This window comes from Microcaecilia unicolor, chromosome 4 (genome assembly GCF_901765095.1).
Source record: "Microcaecilia unicolor chromosome 4, aMicUni1.1, whole genome shotgun sequence".
NCBI lineage: Eukaryota > Metazoa > Chordata > Amphibia > Gymnophiona > Siphonopidae > Microcaecilia > Microcaecilia unicolor.
Window position 1 is genome coordinate 75,854,324 of NC_044034.1, and position 19,193 is coordinate 75,873,516.

At 45.8% G+C, this 19,193-nt stretch overlaps 1 protein-coding gene across 1 annotated transcript in view; it reads right to left on the reverse strand.

The window, feature by feature from the left end:
• Positions 1-19,193, reverse strand: part of HMGB1 (high mobility group box 1) — an 88,624-nt gene that overhangs the window by 12,560 nt on the left and 56,871 nt on the right. The window contains 2 exon segments of the mRNA XM_030200359.1: positions 11,756-11,802; positions 11,805-11,929. Of these exon segments, the coding sequence (XP_030056219.1) occupies positions 11,756-11,802; positions 11,805-11,929 (172 nt within the window).

The following is a 19,193-nucleotide window of genomic DNA, read 5'->3' on the forward strand; positions in this document are numbered from 1 at the left end:
GGTTGAGCCTGAGAAGGCTGTTGAGAAGGTGGATTGTACCTACGCTTATTGTAAAGCATAGGGAGCACTCCACCATCCCCGGAAAAAACGTCTACCTGATGAGGTAGATGCTGAAGGCGCCCGGTGGGAGAGATTGTCCATAGCGGTTTCCCACTGGTTGAGCTGTTCGACCACTTGCTCGACTTTCTTGCCAAAAATATCATCCCCCGGCAAGGGACATCCGCCAGCCACTGCTGGACCCTATCGTCCAGGTCAGAGGCACGCAGCTATGAAAGTCTGCGCATCACTATACCTTGTGCAGCGGCTCTGGATGCAACATCAAGAGAGTCGTAAGCACCCCTGGACAGGAATTTCCGACACGCCTTCAGCTGCCTGACCACCTCCTGAAAAGGTCTGGCGTGCTCCACAAGGAGCTTGTCCACCAAGTCCACCAGTTGCTTTACATTGTTCTGCATGTGGATGCTCATGTAGAGCTAGTAAGACTGAATTTTGGACACGAGCATAGAGGACTGGTAGGCCTTCCTCCTAAAAGAGTCCAGATTTCTAGATTCTCTTCCCGGGGGCGCCGAGGCAAAATCCCTAGAACTCTTGGCCCTCATGAGAGCAGAATCCACAACCATAGAGTCGTGAGGTAACTGCGACTTCATCAACTCAGGCTCCCCATGGATTCGATACTGGGACTCAGCTTTTTGGGGGATGGTGGGATTAGATAGAGGTTTCATCCAGTTCTTCAGCAATGTCTGCTTAAGGACATTATGCAGAGGAACAGTGGACGACTCCTTAGGTGGTGAAGGATAGTCAAGGACCTCGAACATCTCGGCCCTGGGCTCATCCTCAGAAACCACCGGGAAGGGAATAGCCACAGACATTTCCCGCACAAAGGAGGAGAAAGAAAGGCTCTCCGGGGGGGGGGGGTGGGGGGGGGGGGAAGTTTCCTTTCAGGCGAAGGAGTGGGATCAGAAGAAAGACCACAAGACTCCTCAGAAGAGAAATATCTGGGATCCTCCTCTTCTCCCCACGAGGCATCCTCCTTGGTGTCGGACAAGAGTTCACGAACTGCAGTCCGAAACCGGGCCTGTCTCGACTCGGAGGAACCACGTCCTCGATGACGTCAAGAAGTTGACTCCCATGCCGGCGGCAATGAAGCTCCCTCCAGCGATGTCGACAGGGAGTCGACCTGGGTGGCAGCCGAAGCCGCAAGCGGCATCGGGAACCACACCATAGGCACAGAGCTCGCTGCCGCTTCCATCAACGGTACCAAAGGCGCAAGCACCCCCCAGGTACCAGAACAGACTGGCGCAGCAGCCCCTCCAGGAGACCTGGAAGAATGGCTCTGAGGCGCTCGTCAATAGTGTCTGCTGAGAAAGGCTGTGAGGCCGGTGCAGGAGCCGGAGGCAGAACCTGTGCAGAGGAAAGAGGCGGTACCGGACTGTCCGAAGACCGACACCTCTTGGATGGAGGGTGAGCGGTCCTCAGGGCGTCGACGCTTCTCGGGTGCCGAGTCCCTTGACGCCCCGGAGCACCCGGTACCGTGTGTAGAAGGAGATCGATGCCGATGCTTCTTAGCCTTCATTCGATGCACGGCATCTGTACTCCTCAGTACTACTACTATTTAGCATTAGCTCTACAAGTACTGACGAGGAGGACGTGGAATCCACACGCCTCCTCGGGGTCGGGTCGGAAAGTGGTCGGTCCCGATGAGCCTTTGCAGCAGGAGCCTTCGAGACAGGTGGAGACCCACTCGACGGCTCACTGCTCCCAGCGTGCGGTAGTCTCCGGACAGGTATTTACCTGCTCTCCCGATGTCGATGCCATCTCCGGTGCCAATGCCGCCACCGCCGACCTCAGTACTGCTGTTGACGTCAACGCCGAAGTGCCGGGCAAGGCTCCAAACAGATGTTCCCGCTGAGCCTGTCTCGACGCCTGTGTCCGCTTTTTTTTTAAGACGCAACTTACACGCATCTGGGCGATGGTCAGGCCCAAGGCACTGGATACACCACGAATGGGGATCGGTACCTGAGATTGTCCGGCTGCACCGACCGCACTTCTTGAAGCCGCTGGGAATCCTCGATGTCATGGATGGAAAAATAGTGGTGGCGAAGTCAAAATTCGCGATGGTGCCAAGAAAAAAGGGCACAAAAAGAGAACCGCGAATGTGCAACCCAAAAGGGCCGCGACAACTGTGAAAAAAAACTTAATAGGGCCCAACTAAGGGAACTACCAGAAGTTTTTTTTTTTTAAATATTTACTTTCTCCAAGATGAGATGGAAGAAAAAAAAAAAACGCGAACTCATGACTAACAACGAAGGCTTTTTCTCGGGCACAGAGACAGCTATCAACACAATCGCTCTCTACCGCGGAAAAAGAAAAAACTGACGGGACTCTCGCACAACGGGCGGGAAGCTGATGGCCGCGCCCGCGCACGATCGAAGGCTCTAGCAATCTTTTGTTGCTAGGGAGATTTTCCGATCTTGGGGCTGCCGTGGACGTAAATCATCAGTGAGAACAAGCAGCCTGCTTGTCCTCGGAGAACACCTGTTACAAGTAAGCAACTTTCTCTGTGTCTACAGGATAACGCAGACACACTTGTTGACTCCCAAGCTGAGGGTTACTGTGAATACAATAAAGTGATTTTTGCAACCCAGGCATGGAGAAAAAAACAGGAGTGGAGGAATTCACACTCTAAGCAAATATATTTTTGAAGGACAGTCTGTTCAAATTTTGCACCATTTCAAGTTAAAGTGTCAATCTAGTGAAAGTGAGTGGTATGGACCATACAGCAACTTTGTAAACGTCCAACAGACAGAGCTGTAGAAGTGGTCATGATGCGTAAGGAATGTGATCCAGGCCTAGGAGGAGGATCAAGCTGTGTTTATTGATAGCAAAAAGATGCAGTCTGCTATCCACAAGGATAATGCATTCTTTGAAATTGCAAGTAATAATGTTTGAGGATAGAAAGGAAAGAAAAGAGAAAAGCTGGGAAGATATCCTGTGAGTTTTGGTCCAATCTAGATAGAAGAAAGCTACAATCAAGGCTATGTTTGGGAAGAACACAAGCAGAACATCTTAACTGAGATGAAAAGTCAAAACCACCTTGGGCAGAAACTTAGGATGAATTCGTAGAACCACCTTCCTAGGAAAAAAATATTGTGTAAGGGCCAGTGTACTAGTGTTTGGATTTAGCCAATCCGCTGTGCTGGTGAAGAGAGTTTTCTAAGTGAGAAACTTTTAATGATGTAGAAAAAAGGGGTCCAAAAGGGAAGTAGGAGCAACTTCAATAAAACCAGGTTGAGGTCCCATGAAAGAGTTGGAGATTGGATGAATGAGATATAGGAACTAAATCGGGAACTGCCATGGCTGCTACCATGGCACCCGATAATTTATATGTTGCTGTATTTGAGGATTCTTCTTTAAAAGAACATCATCTATTCCAAGACTGGCTTTATTGTGCTTAACATTTTGAAATGGTAATGTAACAAATGTTTTGGTTGTTAATAAATAAGAATTAAAAAAAAAAAAAAAAAAAGAACATCTATAGTTACAGTTCTTCCTGCTCCATCTTTTTTTTTTTTTTTTAAAGACTTGAGAACCCTACCCACAAAAAACATGGAGATATAATCCAAAACTGCAACAATCAATTGATCATAAGTACAGATAGTACCAGCACAACTATCAGCAAAGTTCAAGAGGCCGCGAGAGAAGCAAAGGTTTCCTAATGTCCCATCATCAGAGTTGGAAACAGACATACCTATTTTTAACCTTTCTTCATATGCTTTGAACGATACTGAAATATCAGTTCTACAAAAGGGACTTGTCCTTTGTTCCCACTACAAAATAGAATGCATTTCAAACCAGAATAGATCTATTCAAGTTTAATCAGAAATTACAGACAGCTCATACATTTTTAAAAACTGGTACTACACATATCGATATGTCCATTTTAAAGAAACCCTCCATCTGGATACCACCTGGCCCAATTGACCCTTTCATAAATGCCTTTATTCGATGTGTGCAGAGAGGTTTCCATAATAGAGGGGAAGAAAAGGCAAAGATTCTTTAATTTCTCATCAAATGAACTTAAAGCGATGCAATTTTTACTAAGAACAAAGATGTGGTTCTCAAACCAGAAGACAAAGGAGATAGGCTTGTCCTTTTGAATAGGACTGACTATGTACAAGAGGTCAAGAGACAACTGTCAGATCGGTTATATTATACTCTGCTTCAGCGTGATCCCACACAAAAACTTTACAAGAAGAGATAGCTGAGTTTGTTGATATAGCCACTGGGGCGAGTTTCCTTACACTAAAAGAAACAATTTCTAAAAGCTAAATCTCCAGTAGTCCCAATAATATATGTTCTACCAAAAATACACAAGTTTACTACTCATCCACCTGGAAGGCCCCATGTCTTTGGGAATGAGTCTGTTCTGGAGCCTTTGTCACAATTTGTTGATTTCTTTTTGCGTCCACATGTACCATTAATAGAATTGTATATCAGGGATTCCTCTCATTTTACTAACATTTTAACCAGCATAGGTGATGATTTGTCAGATACCCTATTGGTAACCAAGGATATCGATTCATTGTATACCAATATACCACAATTAGAAACTGCTAGTCATTGAGAACACTTTAAGAGGGAGGTTGACTTACTGTCAGATACCAAATTATCATTTGCAACTATAGTCCTAAGAATTATTTTCGTTCTGAAGGTCAGTACAATAAAGAGATCAAGGGCACCGCCAAGAGTGCCACCATGGCGCCCGATTTAGCGAATTTATGTTGCTGCATTTGAGGATTCTTTTCTAAAAGAACACCTGTTTAAAAATGAAATATGCCTTTATAAGTGTTATAATGATGACATCATCATCATTTTGAGGGGCAGCACTGAACGTTTAACATTTCATCAAGGGTTAAACTCTAGGAACTCCCATCTTAAGTTTAAAATGAATTATCACGAGAATGAAATTAGTTTTTTGGATGTATTGGTTAAGAAAACTGGTAAAGCGAAGATACTTAGCTGTAGCAGGTATTCTCCGAGGACAGCAGGCGGATTATTCTCAAAGTTGGGTCGCCGATCCACGCAGGCCTGGGAACCGGTATTTAGTACAGCAAAAGTTTGCTGGAGCCTTCCAGCGCGCCATGCGTCCGACTGCGCATGCACCATGTGCCTTCCCGCCTGCTACACAGCCGTGCTCTTCAGTTCAGTCACGAGCAAAAGACAGATAGAGGAGACAACTCCAAGGGGAGGTGTGCGGGTTTGTGAGAATAATTAGCCTGCTGTCCTCGGAGAATACCTGCTACAGGTAAGTATCTTCGCTTTCTCTGAGGATAAGCAGGCTGTATTATACTCACAGCTGGGGTATCCCTAGCATCCAGGCTCACCCAAAACAACAAAGGTTGGTCAACTGGACCTTGCAACGGCGAGAACATAACATACATGAACTTGAAACTATATACAACTAGCTGAGTGTGCAGCCTGGAACAGAACAAAAAGAGCCTAGGGGGGTGGAGTTGGATTCCAAACCCCAAACAGATTCTGCAGCACTGCCTGCCTTAACCGACTGTCGTGTTGGGTGTCCTGCTCAAGGAAGTAGTGTGATGTGAATCTGTGGACTGAAGACCACGTTGCAGCTTTGCAAATCTCTTCAATGCAGGCTGACTTCAAGTGAGCCACCGATGAAGCCATGGCTCTGACATTATGAACCATGACATGGCCCTCCAGAGTCAGCCCAGCTTGGACATAAGCGAAAAAAATGCAATCTGCTAACCAACTGGAGATTGTGCGTTTTCCGATGGCGACTCCCCTCCTGTTGGGATCAAAAGAAACAAACAACTGGGCGGACTGTCTGAAGGGCTTCGTCAGCTCCATGTAAAAGGTCAATGCTCTCTTGCAGTCAAAGGTGTGCAAGCTGCTTTCGACAGGGTGGGCATGAGGACGGGGGAAAAAATGTTGGCAAGACAATTGACTGGTTCAGATGGAACTCTGACACCACCTTTGGCAGGAACTTAGTGTGTGTGCGGAGGACTACTCTGTTGTGATGAAACTTAGTATAAGGTGCATCCACTACTAAGGCCTGAAGCTCACTGACCCTACGAGCAGAAGTAACAGCCACCAAGAAAACAACCTTCCAGGTCAAGTACTTCAGATGTCAGGAATTCAGTATCTCAAAAGGAGCTTTCATCAGCTGGGTCAGAACGACGTTGAGATCCATGACATTGGCGGAGGTTTGACAGGGGGCTTTGACAACAGCAAACCTCTCATGAAGCGAACTAAAGGCTGTCCAGAGATAGGCTGGCTTACCTTCTACACGCTGATGATAAGCACTAATTGCACTAAGGTGAACCCTTATGGAGTTGATCTTGAGACCAGACTCTGATAAGTGTAGAAGGTATTCAAACAGGGTCTGTGTAGGATAAGAGAATCTATGGCCTTGCTGTCACACCAGACGGCAAACCTCTTCCATTTAAAAGAGTAACACCTCTTAGTGGAATCTTTCCTGGATGCAAGCAAGACCCGGGAGACACCCTCCGAAAGACCTAAGGAAGCGAATTTTATGCTCTCAACATCCAGGCCTTGAGAGCCAGAGACTGGAGGTTGGGATGTAGAAGCAACCCCTCTTTCTGAGTGATGAGGGTTGGAAAACACTCCAATCTCCACGGTTCTTCGGAGGACAATTCCAGAAGAAGAGGGAACCAAATCTGATGCGGCCAAGACGGCGTAATCAGGATCATGGTTCCAAGGTCTTGCTTGAGTTTCAGTAAAGTCTTCCCACTAGAGGTATGGGAGAATACGCATACAGAAGGCCTGTTCTCCAATGTAGGAGAAAGGCATCTGATGCTAGTCTGCCATGGGCCTGAAGTCTGGAACAGAACTGAGGGACTTTGTGATTTAGTTGAGTGGCAAAGAGATCCACTGAGGGGGTGCCCACACTCAGAAGATCTCGCGGCCCATGCCCATATTCAGCGACCACTCGTGAGGTTGCATAACCCTGCTCAGCCTGTCGGCCAGACTGTTGCTTACGTCTGCCAGATAAGTGGCTTGGAGAAACATGTTGTGACGGTGCACCCAAAGCCACATCTGGAAGGCCTCCTGACACAGAGGGCGAGATCCGGTGCCCCCCTGCCTCGCAACCTGATAGTCTGTTTGAACCAAGGTAATTTGGTTGGACAGTCGATCTCTGAAAGCCTTGAGAGTGTTCCAGATTGCTTGGCGCTCCAGAAGGTTGATCTGAAGATCTTTTTTCCTGGGGGACCAGGCCCCCTGGGTGTCAAGCCCATCTACATGAGCTTCCCATCCCAAGAGACATGCATCTGTCATCAGCATTTTTTGCAGCGGAGGAATTTGGAATGGATGTCCCGTGGTCGAATTGGATTGAATCATCCGCCAGTGAAGAGAATGCAGAAAATCGGTGGATAGAAGGATGGCATCATCTAGATTCCCTGTGGCTTGATACCACTGAGAAGCTAGGGTTCATTGAGCAGATCTCATATGCAGACGTGCCATGGGCGTAACATGAACTGTGGAGGCCATGTGCCCCAAGTCTCAACATCTGCCGAGCTGTGACTTGCTGTGACGCTCGAACCTTGGCCACTAGGGACAGAATGTTGTCTGACCGCACCTCGGGAAGATAGGCTCAAACTGTTCTCGTGTCGAGCAATGCTCCAATGACCTCCAATTTCTGAACCGGAGTGAGATGGGACTTGGGATAATTTATTACGAACCCTAGTAGTTCCAGCACCTGAATAGTCTTCCGCATGAACTCCCAAGCACCGTCCTCTGAGGTGCTCTTCACCAGCCAATCGTCAAGATAAGGGAACACATGCACTCCCAGCCTGCGAAGTGACGCTGCAACTACCACAAACATTTTGTGAATACTCAGGGAGCTGACGCTAGGCCAAAGGGCAGCACGCGGTACTGGAAGTGCTGCATTCCCAGTCGAAAACAAAGATACTTCCTGTGAGCTGGAAGTATTGGGATGTGCATATAAGCATCCTTCAAGTCCAGAGAGCATAGCCAATCGTTTTCCTGAATCATGGGAAGAAGGGTGCCTAGGGAAACCATCCTGAACTTTTTTCGAACTAAGAATTTTTTCAGGGCCCTTAGGTCTAGGATGGGATGCATCCCCCATTTTCTTCTGCACAAGGAAGTACCTGGAATAGAATCCCAGCCCTTCTTCCCCTGGTGGAACGGGTTCAACCACATTGGCCATCAGAAGGACAGAAAGTTCCTCTGCAAGTACCTGCTTGTGCTGGGAGCTGAACGAATGAGCTCCTGGTGGACCATCTGGAGGTGAATAAACAACCTCCATCTGACCGGCAAGTCGTCCAGGCACTTTTAGTTTGGCTATGCTTTCCTGGAGCCAGTCAAATGTTCGTCCCTTGCTTTTGCTGGGGAGCAGTAGGGGCCTTGGGCACACGCTGCTGATGAGAACAAGCGCACCGGGGCTGAGCCTGAGTAGGCTGGCAAGATGCCGGAGTGTACCTACGCCTAGAAAAGGAATAGGGAGCACTCCGAAGCCCACCAAAAAACCTCCTAGTTGTGGAGGTGGTAGTAGAAGGCGCCTGGCAGGAGAAAGAAGCCATAGCATCTGTGTGCTTCTTGATCTGGTCAACCAGATATTCTACCTTCTCTCCGAAAAGATTATCCATCTGGCAATGAACATCCGCTATCCTTGACACGCAGCCATGAGAGTCTGCGCATTGCTATACCTGGAGCAGAGATCCTGGATGCTACATCAAAAGTGTCGTAAGCGCCCCTGGCCAAAAATTTATGACACACCTTCTGCTGCCTGACCACCTGGCGAAAAGGTTTGGCCTGCCAGGAGGGAGGGTATTGACCAAACTACACAGCTGCCGAACCGAGTTTCACAAGTGGATGCTCGTGAACAGCTGGTATGATTGTATACGGGCAGCGAGCATAGCGGCCTAATTCATTTTCCTCCCAAAAAGAGTCCAAGGTCCTAGCTTCTCTGACTGGGGGCGCCAAAGCATAGTCCCTAGAACTCTTGGCTCTTTTGAGGGCACAGTCCACCACCATGGAGTTATGGGGTAACTGAGACCTCATCAACCCAGGTTCACCGTGGATCCGATACTGGGAATCTGTCTTCTTAGGGATCACGGGATCAGACAGAGGGGACGCCCAAATTTGCATAAGGACTTCCCTTAGTACCTTATGCAAAGGAGCTGTCACTGCCTCCTTGGGTGGAAAGGTGTAGTCCAGAACCTCGAGCATCTCAGCCCTAGGCTCATCCTCCATGTCTACAGGGAATGGATTGGCCTGAGCCATCTCTCGTACAAAAGATGAGACAGAGAGGCTCTCAGGAAGAGACAGTCTCCTTTCAGGTGGAGGGGAAGGATCAGAGGGAATCCCAAAGGACTCATCTGAAGTACCTGGGATCTTCCACTGACTCCCACGAGTGTTCCTCCTCGGTATCGGAGAACACTTCCCTCAGTGACTTCCAAGACCAGACCCGCCTTGGCGCTGAAGAAAGACCAGTGGTCTCGATGGCGATGTTGAGGAGCCGACTCCGCACAGACTGCGGCGAAGCTTCCTCCAATGGGGAATCGACCTGGGTGGCAGCTTATACCGGAACCGCAAGTGGCACCGAGCTCGGGGACCTCACCGCGGGTGGAGGGTCAGACACAGCTGCAGCAGTCCTTCCAGAAGTTCTGGAAGTAAGGCCCGAATGCACTCATTGAGAGTAGCCATTGGAAGAGACTGCGGGACTGGTGGAGCAGTCAATGACAGAGATGCTTGGGGCTCGGGAGCAGGAACTGGGCTACTGAGAGACCGACGTGCTGGCACCTCTTGTATGGAGGATGAGCAGTCCTTCCGGTGTCGATGCTTCTCGGGTGCCAAGTCCCTCTGCACCCTGGAGCTCTTCGCACCATACGTCAAGGGAGAATGGTGTCGGTGCTTCTTCGCCTTTGCTTGATGCACCTCACCGAGGCTCCTCAGTGCTGACAAGGACGACATCAAATCCCCACGTTGCCTCAGGCTCGGGTCTGACGATGGACGGTCCCGAGGGGCCTGTTTAGAAGAAGGCCTTGAGGCAGGTGGAGACCCACTTGATGCCTCGCTGCTCACAGTGTGTCGTGGCCTCTCAGCAGCCATGCCTACCTCCACTTCCGACGTTGATGTGTTCCTCGATGTCGACACCACCGACCTCGGTACCGATGTCGATGCCAACATCGAAGGACTAGACCGAGCCCCAAAAAGTTTTTCTCTCTGGGCTACTCGAGCCAGTTGAGTCCTTTTCTTCATACAAAGACAAAGGGCACAACAAGCCGGGCCCAAGGCACTGAATACACCAGGAATGGATATCACTCCTGAGATGGTCCAGTTACACTGAGAACATCGTTTGAAGCCACTAGGAGTCTTCGATAACATGGAAGGGAAGACTGCCCTGGCCAAATCAAAAGACTCGATGGTGCCAAAAAAAGTGCACCAAAAACAAAGGGAAAAACCCCCGGCCGAGCAGGCCTAAGAACGGTCATGACTAAAATGAAAGAAAACTTATACATGGGCTGAAAAACTAACATCTATAAGGAAAGTAAAGAAGAAAATAAAGAAAAATGAAGAGAAAAAAAAAATTTGCAAAAATGGCACTAAGGTTCTCCTGGGCGACAAAGCGAGGCCAGGTAAATTAGCTGCCGCTTCTCAAGTGGGAAAAAAAGAACTGAGGAGCGCGGCTGTGCAGCGGGAAGGCACTTGGTGCATGTGCAGTTGGACGCACGGCGAACTGGAAGCCTCCAGCAAACTTTTTTCCTGTACTAAATGCTGGTTCCCGGGCCAGTGCAGATCGCCAACCAAACTGCGAGTATAATACAGCCTGCTTGTCCTTCAAGAATGTTACTCACACCTCTATATATAAAAAATTTAGACTGCAATACCTATTTACAGTACAACAGTTATTATAGCAGAAACTTTAAGAAAAATCTCCCTTATGTCAGTTTTTTCACTTACGTAGGTTGTGCAGTGACCAGTTAGATTATGAAACGCAAACAATAAATATGGCTTTGAGAATTAAAACAAGAGGTTATCCTGATAGGTATACCCTAGAGGGTTTTCACAAAGTGAAAGTTGCCGATAGGGCAACACTCTTGACCACAAGAAAATAGAGGGCCACTCCGGAATTTGTGTGCACCTTACAATACTCCAATTTAGCCCTGAAGTGGAAGGTTATTGGGCAGTCAGAGAGGGAGTGAGAGAGACCTGGGGCTCCCCTGGTATGGCACCCCTAAACTGAACACTGCAAACAAACCTTGAGCACAGAGAAAAAAGGTTGAACTGGTATCTGGTTTAGTCTTTATTTTTATTTATTTGCTGCTTTCCCCAGTTATCAAATTAGAAGTACTGGAACACCCCATTTTTGTTTTAAACCCCAAACAGTTGATTCCTACCAGACCAGTCTGGGCTTCACAAGGACCAGACCTACTGAAGACTAAAAAATACCGGGTGTCAGGGGGGCTACACAGGGATCTTATGGTGCGACATCACAGTTAATTCTGTCTCCACTCACTGGTATCAGAACATAGATCAAGTGTGTCTGGTCTGGTGAGACAATAAGAAAATGGATCTTCACATGAACTACCACCAAGACAATATTTCAGTATAGTGTGTCTCTGGGCACATAATAGTAGCAAACTGACCAAGTAAAGACCTGTATGCATGAGGAATCTCTTCATGATATATTTGCTACTGCATTGCCCCCTTATAAGTCTAATGACAGCATTGTTTTTTTGTTTTTTACCTTTTCATATTTTTCTTTCAGTTTGGCAGCCTTCCTTTCATAAGGTAATTATCCTCTGAAGCTGTGTTATTCCACATCTCACCCAGTTTCTTTGCAACATCGCCAATAGTCAAACCAGGATGCTCTCCTTTGATTTTGGGGCGAAAATCAGAGCAGAACAAAAAAAATGCAGAACTGAAAAGAAAAAGCTGCAGTTATTTTAAGACATTTCACAACATATTATTTATGTGCTATATTAAAAAAAAGGATAACACTGAGCTCCTAGAAAGTGCAATTCATAAAGTCAATTATAATTGAGATGAACCAACATATGTAAAAAAAAAAAAATAATAATAATTAAGAACAGAGTCTCTACTATAATAAAGAATGGTTAGTTTAATACTATAGAAACTTACCCCCCCTCCCCCCCCCCGATTGTTAGCCAGCAATGGGCAGCATAGTTAAAGCCCACCGCCGGTGCTGAACCCAGATATTCAATGCCAGGCTGTTTCCAGAGACGGACACTGAATATCCCATTTCATTTTTAGCCACCAGCCGATAACCAGTTAAGCTGATATTCAGAGCTAACCTGTCATCAGCTAGAGCATAAAGATAGAACAGCTATTTATCCGGTCCTATTTATCCACTAACCTTGCCTGTGACCCACTCTCAAGATAGTTGGCTCCCGGTTATGCACCAACTGCAAATATTCAGCGGAGATAACTGGTTATCACCTGCTATTTGTGGATAGCCAGTTATGTGCGATTTAATTGGTCAATGGCTGCTACTGACTAGTTAAAATCACTTTGAATATCGAGCCCAAGATGTTAAAGATTCTGCAGGACTGCTTGTCCAAACCGGCTATCCCACCTAGAATACTGCTCTAGCTAATAATGAGCAGTGAAGATGTGGATAGAAGACCACGTAGCCGCCTTGCAAATTTCTTTCAATAGAGGCAGAGTGGAAACAGGCTACTGATACTGCCATGGTTCTGACATTTTGAGCAGTTACCCGACCATGAAGGGTCAGCCCAGCCTGAGTATACGTGTAGGATATAGGGTCAGCCAGCCAGCCATCCAAGTAGATATAATATGATGAGTATCCCTAATCTGTTAGGAATGAAGGATACAAAAAGCTGGGATGAATTTCTATGAGATTTTGCATGCTTCAGATAATGTGCTAGAGTACGCTTGCAGTCTAAGGTATATGGTGATGCCTCTCTAGGATTAGTGTGGTTTAGGAAAGAAGGCAGGTAGTACAATGGACTGATTGAGATGAACTCAGATACCAGTTTAGGAAGGAATTTGGGGTGGGTTCGGAATACAACCCTATCATGGTAGAACCTGATGTAAGATGGGTCTGCCACAAGGGCTTGGAGTTTGCCAACTCTTCTGGCAGAAGAGCTATTAAGAACACAACTTTATATGTAAGGAACTTTAGAGAACAGGAATGAAGTGGCTCAAATGGAAGCTTTATGAGAGCTGTTAGGATGGCAGAGATCCCCATGCCACTGGAGGTGGTTTGATAGGAGATTTGAAATAACCCTTTCATGAATCTAACTATTAAAGGATGAATTGAAACTGGTTTATCATAAACTTTAGAATGAAAAGTGCTGATGGCACTCAAGTGTACTCTGAGTTAGTTTGGGGCCAGAATCCGAAAAATGGAGGATGTACTCAATAAGGGAAGGCAGAGAGGTCGTAGCAGGATCGAATGCTCTGGCTGCGCACCAGAGAGAAAACCTTTTCCACTTTAAAGGGTAACATTTTTGTGTGGAAGGTTTCCTAGAAGCTAGAAGTATTCTAGAGACTGCCGTAAGAAAGGTTTAAGGAACGTAAGTCTGTTGTCAGGAACCAAGCTGTCAGGGCTAGAGAGCGAGGGTCTGGATGGAGGAGGGACCACTGGTGAGGCTGAAGGATTCTACTCAATTTGTCTGCTACAACATTCTATTTGCCGATTAGGTAAACAGCTCTTATAGAGATGTTTCAAGAAGCTGTCTAAGTCCACATCTTTATGGCTTGCTGACAGAGAAGGCAAGAACCTGTTCCCCCTTTGTTTGTTCAGATAATACATTGCAACCTGGTTGTCTGTGGAAACGAGTACTATCTGATTGAGAAAGTGGTCTTGAAAAGTCTTGAGAGCATTTCAGATTGCCTGCAATTTGAGGAAATTGATATATCATTTCTCCTATGGGAACCAAGAACCTTTTGTGTGGAGACGGTTGAAACGGAAGGCCTCAGGTGAGATTCTGGGAAACCATCCACCACTGTAGTGGTGTAGCTGTGGAATAACTCAAATTTGAGCTGAGAGCAATCCTGTGGCTTGGGACTTCTGAAGTGTGTCCACTGAGGAATTGGGAAGTGGAGATGAGCCAACGGCATTACATGGACTGTGGAGGCTCATGTGACCAAGTAGGCGGAACATCTGACGAGCAGATACTTGGGTGGATTTGAACATCTGAGTGACGAGAGAAGTATGCTGTTTGCTCTTGGTTGAGGAAGGAAGGTTTGGTCCCGAGTTATGTCCAGGAGAATTCCAATGAAATCTAAGTTCTGAACTGGTTGAAGATGTGATTTTGGGCAACTGATCACAAACCCAAGAACTAGGAGCTTTATGGAAGATAGAATGGAGGTGTGTGCTGACTCCTGGGAGTCTGCTTTGATTAACCAGTTGTCCAGATAGGGGAAGTGGATGCCCATGTGTGAAGTGTTGCAGCTACTATCAGACACTTTGTGAAGACTTGAGGAGCCGAAGCCAAGTCAAATAGTAAGACCTTGTATCCGATCAACCTTCCTACCAGTTGAATTGTTAAGATATCTTGTGGTAATACTGAACTCCCAATTATCATTCACTCCTCAAATCTCTAATGTTATGTAAAACAGGTTTTTTCATACTTCAGCAATTACGCGCAATTCATCAGTTCTGAAATTTTCCATTTCTTACTTCTCGCTTTACTCGTTACTAGGCTGGACTGTTGTAATATAATTTACCTAGGTTGCACTCAAGCATCAATTAACAGTCTACACAAACACAGCCATTCATCTCTTATGTCGTGTGCATCGTTTTGATCTACAAAAATATCATTGGCTTCTGATTTCTCAGCGTATTTTGTTCAAGCTATTGGTCCTTACTTTCAAATTCCATCGAACTGGTTTACTTCACTAATCTTTCCTCTTTTACTATCCCTTAACTTACCAGTCTGCCTGCTCCATTCAATAAATGACAACCGTCTAGTGTTACCAAGTCCCAAATTTGTACATTTAAACTCCACCAGTCATGCTGCCTTTTTTTTCGCTGCGTAGAAAAGAAGTGGGGAAGGTAGGCTCTTTCCAAACAGTAAGGAAGACGTATGATAAAAAGTTTTATTGATAGAATACAAAAGAAGACTTCCTGGCAATACTACAGTAAACTTTTCTGGCCACACTCGCTGCAGGAAGTCCAGCGTATGTCAACATGCCCGAGATCAAGCAGTTCACTAACCCCGGCAACACAGAGTATATACTTTGAGACACAACTCGAATTGTACAACATCTAATGTTATTTATATCATACTTTGCCCATGCCCTCAGGTTTATGTAGGAATAACTAAGAGACAAATTAAAACCCGAATTATAGAACATCAGCCTCTTTTTATGTAACCCTTCACCCACTATTGGTTATTCTCTTGCATTTTAATTTTTATCATCCTTTTTATTATCTTTTTATATTTCAGTTTTCATTAGCATCCACATATACAATTTTTTTAAAATCATTTTTATAGAGTTTTCAAGAAAATTTAAATCAACATACAACAACAAAACCAAATGCATTACATATAGATAAATGTGACAATTTAAGTATAAATATAAAAATCTAATCTCTAGGAGATGCTGATGTTTTGATGTAATGATCCAAAGGAGCCCAATGCTTCTTAAAAGTAGGCAATTGATGAAATTTAAAAGCTGCAGATTCTTCATAGTACAAAGATGCCTCCACCATTCACAAAAGTTCAAATGCAAATTATTTTTCCAATGAAATACTATGAGTGGCTAGAGCCATCATTATATCAAAACATTTTTGATATTGATCCTCAAGTGTAAGTTTAGGGGTTGAAGAACAAAGTATTATCACACCATATGTCAAACCAACAAGCGAAGGGGAATTATTGAACACTAGTAAAAAAGGCCCGTTTCCGAAACCAATGAAACGGGCGCTAGCATGTGGTTTTTTGTGTGTGTGTGTGTGTGTGTGTGTGTGTGTGTGCAGGTTGTTGATGTGTGTCTTTTTTTTTTGTTTTGTTTTTTTGCTTGGGGGGTTGGGGGATGTGCTGTGCTATGCTGGCAAAGTGGGATGGATTGGTGTGTGGCTTTGAGGGTGTGTGTCTGTTGTATTGTGTGTGTGTGGTTTTGTCTGTCAAGGAGGTTTGTGGAGGGGGGTCTTTCTGTTGGTGAAATGTAAATGTGGTTGTAGGGGGGGTCAGCCTTTGCTGAGTGGTGGATTGTTTTTTTCCGTTTTTTTTTTTTTTTGTTGTTGTGCTGAGGCAGCAGTGTTGTTTTAGATGGGCGGAAGGTAGAGGAGCACGTTCTTGGTCTGTCGGTATTTTTTGGCCGTTTCAGGGCTGCTGTAGGGGAACACTGGAAGAGAAATGTGCTGTGGGAAGCAGCGCCGCGTTTTTCTGTTGGGCTGGGGTTCTGGGCATCCTGGAGGTGGAAGACGGCTTTGCCTGAGGACGGGGATGGTTGTTTTAAGTTGGCGGGAGAGGAGCACGGTCTCGGGCCATCGGGTGGTGATCCGGTATGTTCGGTCCATTTCAGGCCGGCTGCAGGGGAATGCTGGAACATGCGCTGCGGGAAGCTGCGCCGTCTTTTTCCGAGGGCTCGGGGAATCCCCGAGGTGGGAGACGGCTTGCCTGAGGCTAGGGATGCTTGGGCACGGCCGCTTTGGCAAAAGGGGAAGAGGAAGGGGGTGGGGAGTTACCTGTAGCTGCGTGAGAAAACGGGTATTCTTTGTTTTGTATTATTAGTTTGCATTTCTGTTGAAGAAAGAGTGGATGCCTTTTGAATGATGGAGGTGATGCGTCAGTGTGCGGTTGTTTCGTTAGTTTGGCAGCCAGTCTCCAGCGATTCCTAGGCAGGGAAGGAGTAGGTTCCTTGGTCGCTGTTTGCTGCTGGCTGGGTCGCGGGTAATCCTTCCAGCTGGGCCGCAGCTTGTCCTGTTCGCCCACATCCCAGATGGTGACGGGCACGTTGTTTTCTGACTCCTCTGACTCCATGTCAAGCGATCCCAAATATAGTCTTTGCTATGGGCCCTCTGGCACTCTTCAGTACTGGCATTAGGCATTTAAAAATTTCTCCCCCCCCCCCCCCGGTCTATTTTTGCACATACCCACAGCAGGAATATTCTTCTCTCGTTCCAGCGGTGGTTCTGTGCTCTCCGTGCTGCACAGATAATGAGCCATTCTGCTGGGGAATGCTCCTCCCTTACTGTCACGTAGTTTCCTCTGATTGGTCCGTCTTACGTTGCCTAGTGTTGCCTGGGAACGGTATTGTGATGGTCCTTTGTGTTTCAGAATGTTGAGGGTGTTTTTTCTGATTGGTCCGTCATGCGAGGGTGGGGCAGAGAGACATGGTCAGTGTTGTGGCTTCACCACCATGAATCCATGAACCCTTCAGGGAGTGACTGAGTGACTTCAGAACGTTGTCTTCAGAACGTTGAGGGTGAGTTTTATCATGAATACGTCATGAATATGCATGATGTTCATTTGTTTTATTTTTTAATTCCATCTATAAGCATTTAGTTGCTTTACTAAATATATGCTATGGAATGTTTTGTATTTTGCTTCGGGGAAGTCTCTCAAAAAATATATTAAGAAACATCCATGTATATATATATTGTTTGGATTTGTTAACAGGCATGCGCATTGAAGCTTACCTTGTTTTTGGCATGCTTTTGAGCATTTAAAGGCAGACACGCTGTGAGTATTCTCTTGATACCTTTCTGCGACAACATATGTTGTGTTCGCAGAGCTTTTTCAATAGCCGCTACTTTTCATTCTTTTCACTCTCCATATTATCCTTCCTCCTTATGACCACAGCACAGGATGTTTTCTTTATCGGTGCTCATAGTAATCTTTTTTGGTGACATATACATAAATATTATAGGTGATATTTCTCTACACTGGTGGCTTCTCTGCGTTAGACCACCGCACCGTTCCACTCTCAATGTCATCGGTTCTTCTTCTTCTTGCAAGGGACTGTGGTCCCACCACACCTATACCTAGTTGGACTTTAACATCATATCGCAACACAAGGTCAGTGAGATACTATTTCCTAGACTTTGTATGATTAGTATTACCATACATTTGCCCTCTCTTCTGCACAGAATATGTTGATACATTACATATATTTTTATTTTTGTTACATTTGTACCCCGCGCTTTCCCACTCATGGCAACCTTCTGCTCAGTGTGCTGCTGCAGCTAGGAAAGCGAATAGAATGTTGGGTGTTATTAAGAAGGGTATGGAGTCCAGGTGTGCGGATGTTATAATGCCGTTGTATCGCTCCATGGTGCGACCGCACCTGGAGTATTGTGTTCAGTACTGGTCTCCGTATCTCAAAAAAGATATAGTAGAATTGGAAAAGGTACAGCGAAGGGCGACGAAAATGATAGTGGGGATGGGACGACTTTCCTATGAAGAGAGGCTGAGAAGGCTAGGGCTTTTCAGCTTGGAGAAGAGACGGCTGAGGGGAGATATGATAGAAGTGTATAAAATAATGAGTGGAATGGATCGGGTGGATGTGAAGCGACTGTTCACGCTATCCAAAAATACTAGGACTAGAGGGCATGAGTTGAAGCTACAGTGTGGTAAATTTAAAACGAATCGGAGAAAATTTTTCTTCACCCAACGTGTAATTAGACTCTGGAATTCGTTGCCGGAGAACGTGGTACGGGCGGTTAGCTTGACGGAGTTTAAAAAGGGGTTAGATAGATTCCTAAAGGACAAGTCCATAGACCGCTATTAAATGGACTTGGAAAAATTCCGCATTTTTAGGTATAACTTGTCTGGAATGTTTTTACGTTTGGGGAGCGTGCCAGGTGCCCTTGACCTGGATTGGCCACTGTCGGTGACAGGATGCTGGGCTAGATGGACCTTTGGTCTTTCCCAGTATGGCACTACTTATGTACTTATGACTTGCCCAGAGTTCACAAGGAGCTGCCTGTGCCGGGAATCGAACTCAGTTCCCCAGGACCAAAGTCCACCACCCTAACCACTAGGCCACTCCTCCACATACTGTAATTCATCTTTGACTATTAGCAACATGAATTTTTCAACTTTTTATTTTTTTATATCCAGTACCAGTGTTTTTTAATATTTTGGCTTTTTTTAATAAATATACATACACATGAATATACATTCTAAATTATACAACATGTTTTCATAATAGTTTTACTTAAATCGTATCATATCCCACGTAAGTAA